Raw genomic sequence first — 4718 nt, 5'->3', positions numbered from 1 at the left:
ATAGAACCCTCCACCAGCCTTTGGTTAACCCTTGGTTTGGGGTGAAAAAAAAGGAGGGGGTATTCGATTCGGGTTTTGATTACGGGGCCCTAAAATTCTGTTAAAAAAGGGATTTTTCCTCTCCCCGCACGAAGAGCTCTGATAAAATGGGCCCAATGAATAATTACCATTTGGATCCTGTCAACTTTTTGGGCTGTGGAAGTTAAACCCTTTGCCCGACCAAAAACGGTTTTTTCTGTAGTTTTTGCTTTTCCATTTTGTTTCCCTCCCTTTTGGGCCCCGTCCATGCCCCAAAACCACATTTCAGAGGACCATCAATGTGGTATTAGCGTAGTCCTAGGCGGGCACACGCGTTTATTTGGATACATCTCTATTCCAGAAGTTTTTTACAGCACCCTTTGACTTGGATGACCCCCGGGTCTTCTAAAGGCGAGGGGTTAAAGTCAACTTGGAGAAAGTACTTTGTTGCAACAACGCTAAATTTTAACTTTAACATAAACTGGGATGCTAGTATGGTATTGTGGTGGTCCCTTTCTTTTTGGGGAAATGGAGGGTCTGGATAGAGTTGTCAGCCATTTAAAACTGCGATTTTATTATGCCTTGGAAAAAGAGGAATCTTGATATGGGCCTGTGCGGTCGTGATACTGACCCCCCCTTTGGGCCTGTGGGGGGCTCGATGATGTGACCCCCTTTGGCCTGTGGGTCTTGAGATCGGGCCCCCTTGGGGGTGTGGGTCCGATGATGCTGACCTCTTTGGCCCATGGGGTTCTCGAAAGTGCTGACCTCTTTGGGTGTGGGGTTTTATGTAAAACCCTCTTGGGCCTTGGGGCTCGATGATGCTGACCTCTTGGCCTGTGGGTAATGATGATATGACCCTCTTTGGGCGTGGGTCTTTATGATATGACCCCCTTGGGTGTGGGGCTCGATATGCTGACCCTCTGGGGCCCGTGGGGCTCGTATCGACCCTCTTGGGCCCGGGGTCTCGAAATACTGGTGCTTTTTGGGGCCCGGGGCTTGGATATGACCCTCTTGGGCGTGGGGCTTTATGATACTGACCCTCTTGGGCTTGGGTCTTGATGATACTGGCCCCTTTGGGCCCGGGGGTGATGATGTGCCCCCTGACCCCTGGTCTCGATGGTGTGACCCCCTTGGGCCCGTGGGCTTGATGATACTGGCCCCCTTTTGGCCTGGGGTCTTATGTATGACCCCCTTGGGGTTGTGGGTCTCGATGATGGTGACCTTCTTGAGCCTATGGGTCTTGATGATGTGACCCTCTTGGGCCTGTGGGTCTCGATGATACTGACCCTTTGGGGCCCGTGGGTCTCGATGATGCTGACCCCCTTTGGGCCCGTGGGTCTTTTTATACGACCCCCTACCCGTGGTCTTGTATCGGGCCCGTGGGTTGGAGATGCGACCCTCTTGGGCCCTTGGGCTCGATGTCTGACCCTTTTTGGGGTGTGGGTCTTGGATGCTGCCCTCTTGGGCCTGTGGGGCTTTAGATACGACCCTCTTTAGCCTTTGGGGTTTTATGTACGGGTTGGGGCTTTAAAATATGACCTTTTGGGGTGTGGGTTCCCATGATGCTGACCCCTTGAGCTATGGGTCTCGATGATGCGACCCTCTGGGCCTGGGGTCTTTAGATACTGACCCTCTTGAGCCTGGGGTCTCGATGGCTGACCCTCTTGGGTTGTGGGGTCTCGATGATGCTGACCCTCTTGGCTGTGGGTCTTTTGATGCTGACCCTTTGAGCCTATGGGCTGATGATGCTGACCCTGGGGGCCCGTGAGTCCGATAATGTGACCCTATTGGGCCCTTGGGTCTTTAAGATTGACCCTCGGGGGTGTGGGTCTTGATAATACGGCCCCCTGGGGCCCGTGGGTCTTGATGAAAGACCCCCTTGGGGCCCGGGGGCTTGATGATATGACCCTCTTTGGGGCCCTTGGGGCTTGATGATATGACCCCTTGACCTGGGGTCGGATGATACGACTCTCTTGGGCCTGGGGTCTCGATGATGGACCCTCTTGGCCTGTGGGTCTTTATGATATGACCTCTTGGGGCCGTGGGTCTCGATGATGCTGACCCTCTTGGGCCCGTGGGTCTCGTGATAAAAGACCCTCCTGGGGTGTGGGTCTCGTGATAATGACCCTCCCGGGCCCCGGGGGGTTCGTATACGACCCTTTGGGCTTGGGCCTGATATGCTGACCCTTTGGGCCTTGGGGCTCGCTATAAAACCCTCCCGGGCGTGTGGGTCTCGTGATACGCCCTCTTGGGCCTGTGGGGCTCGCTGTAATGACCCCCCTGGCGTGTGGGCTCGTGATAAACCCCCGGGGTGGGGGTCCCCCCCCTGATACTGACCCCCTTTTCCTGTGGGTCCGATATAATGACCCCCTTTGGGCCGCGGGTCTCGCTGAAAGACCTCCTGGGGGTGTGGCTCGATGATAGACCCTCTTGAGCCTGTGGGTTTTTGTGAAAATGACCCCCTTTTGGGGTTGTGGGTTTGATGATGCTTACCCTCTTGGTTGGGTTCGATGATGTGACCCTCTTGACTGTGGGTTTTGATGATACGACCCCCTTGGCCTGCGGGGCTTGTGATAATGACCTCTTGGGGGCCCGTGGTCCGATGTACTGACCCTCTTGGGCTTGTGGGCTTGATGATGTGACCCTCTTGGGCCTGTGGGTCTCGAGAGGGACCCCCCTTTGAGCCTGTGGGTCTCGATGATACTGACCTCTTGGGCCTGTGGGCTCGATGAATGCCCCCCTTGGGCCGTGGGTCTTGAGATAAGACCCTCTTGGGCCTGTGGGGGCCGATGATTTTCGACCCTCTTGGGCCCGTGGGTCTTGATGTACTGACCTCTTGGGGCCGGGGTTCTGATGCGACCCTCTTTGGGGCCGTGGGGCTCGTGATAATACCCCCCTGGGCGTGGGGTCTCGTGAAATGACCCTCCTGGGGTGGGTTCGATGATATACCCCCTTTGGGCCGTGGGCCCCGATATGCTGACCCCCGGGCTTGGGTCTCGCTGAAATGACCCCCTGGGGGTGTGGGGCTCAGTATGACCCTCTTTGGGCCCCGTGGGTCTCGCTGATAATGCCCTCCTGGCGTGGGGTCTCCCGATAATGACCCCCCTGGCGGTGGGTCTGAGATACTGACCCTCTTGAGCCTGTGGGTCTTGATGATAAGACCCTCTTGGCTTTGGGGGCTGTGATGCGACCCTCTTGGGGGGTGGGTTTTCGATATGCTGCCCCCTTGAGCCTGTGGGGCCCCATGATTGCCCCTCTTGGGGGCCGCGGGGCTGATGATATGCACTCTTGGGCCTGTGGTCTCGATGATAGACCCTCTTGGGCCCGGGGTCTTTGATGAACTGACCCTCTTGGGCCTGTGGGTCTCGTGATATGACCTCTGGGGGCCCCCGGGTCTCGATGATATGACCCTTTGGCCTGTGGTCCGATGATACTGACCCCCTTGGGGCCCGGGGGTCTTGAGATACTGACCCTCTGGGGGTGTGGGTCTCGAGATATGACCCTTGGGCCCGTGGGTCCGATGATACTGACCCCCCTTTTGGTGTGGGTTCCCATGATATGCCCTCTTGGGGCCCCCGGGGCCGTGTATGACCCTCTTGGACCTGTGGGTCTCGATGATACTGACCCCCTCGGGGCCTGTGGGTCCGATGATGGAAACCCCTTTGGGGGCCCGTGGTTTGATGATAATGACCCCTTGGGCCTGTGGGGCTGATGTACTGACCCTCTTGGGGTGTGGGTCTCGATGTATGACCCTCTTGGCCCCTGGGTCTTGATGATAATGACCCCCTTGGGCCCGTGGGTCTCGATGATCTGACCCTCTTGGCCGTGGGGGCTTGATGATAATACCCCTTGGGGGCCTGGGTCTCGATATGCTGACCCTTTGGGCCGGGGGTTTGATGTAATCACCCTTTGGGCCCGGGGGGCCGATGATACTGACCTTTTTTGGGTTTTTGGGTCTTGATGATGCGCCCTCTTGGGCCCGTGGGTTTTTATGATCATGACCCTTTGGCCCGGGGTTTGAGATACTGACCTTTTGGGGTTTTTGGGGCTCGATAGCTGACCCCCTTGGGGGTGTGGGTCTTTTGATATGCCCTTTTGGGCCCTGTGGGTCTTTATGATAATGACCCTTTGGGTGGGGTCTTTATGAAAAGACCCTCTTTGGCCCGTGGGGCCGATATGCTGACGAGAATCGTGTGCCAGATGCTTCAAGGGAACCTTCCAACGGATATACAGGACCAGTGTTCCTGATGGCGTTGATCCAGGGAGCACTACGTTGTTTTAAAGTTGAGCACCCCATTTTTGTGATGGTGAACTATACTCTTATTCCCCAAGGCGAGTGTTTAGGCCCACCCCCTTTCCTTTTAGACCTCCCCTACCGGGGTGAGGAAATATTTATAACAGGCAATCATGATTGAAAACCCAAAATTATAGTATTGTTCATATATTTTATTAATTGTAATTTTTTGCATGAATTCGGGGGAGGAACAGAATTTTTTAAAATTCGTATCACACTTTATGTATGAGGGTTTGGGCCCCCCAGACGGGCATTAAAATTTTAATTGTAAAGCAATTTATCAGCTCAGATCTTCCTTCCCTTTTTGGGTTTGTTGTTTCCCCTGGGCCACTGCAACCATGGGCGGGGGGGGATTTTGACCCCTGTCCTCCCTTCTCTGCCTTCCCTCATCTCCTTTTTCCCCCAC

The 4718-nt window shown here is 55.4% G+C and overlaps 1 protein-coding gene across 1 annotated transcript; it reads right to left on the bottom strand.

Annotated features, from left to right (window-relative positions):
• Nucleotides 1–593: 593 nt before the first annotated feature.
• LOC119594289 (collagen alpha-1(I) chain-like) lies at nucleotides 594–4315 on the bottom strand. Its single transcript, XM_037943351.1, has 5 exons — nucleotides 4203–4315; nucleotides 1894–4082; nucleotides 1649–1802; nucleotides 823–1516; nucleotides 594–785 (listed from the first exon to the last, which is right to left on the bottom strand). Exons 1-5 carry the CDS (start codon nucleotides 4313–4315, stop codon nucleotides 594–596), a joined length of 3342 nt encoding a protein of 1113 aa, XP_037799279.1.
• Between the last annotated feature and the right edge of the window lie 403 nt (nucleotides 4316–4718).

This window comes from Penaeus monodon, chromosome 33 (assembly GCF_015228065.2).
Source record: "Penaeus monodon isolate SGIC_2016 chromosome 33, NSTDA_Pmon_1, whole genome shotgun sequence".
In the NCBI taxonomy this organism is placed as follows: Eukaryota; Metazoa; Arthropoda; class Malacostraca; order Decapoda; family Penaeidae; genus Penaeus; species Penaeus monodon.
Note: the sequence above shows the minus strand (reverse complement) of the source record. Positions and strands in the feature narration are given on the sequence as shown.

What these genes read in the sequence shown, in the direction of transcription:
- LOC119594289 (XM_037943351.1), bottom strand. Translation starts at nt 4,315, where the DNA reads ATGGGGTGCTCAACTTTAAAACAACGTAGTGCTCCCTGGATCAACGCC. An exon ending in GCATCTGGCACACGATTCTC is followed by an intron (nt 4,083 to 4,202) that starts GTCAGCATATCG and finishes CACACCCCCAAG; the next exon opens with GGGGTCAGCTATCGAGCCCC. An exon ending in GAGACCCCAGGCTCAAGAGG is followed by an intron (nt 1,517 to 1,648) that starts GTCAGTATCTAA and finishes AAAACCCCAAAG; the next exon opens with GCTAAAGAGGGTCGTATCTA.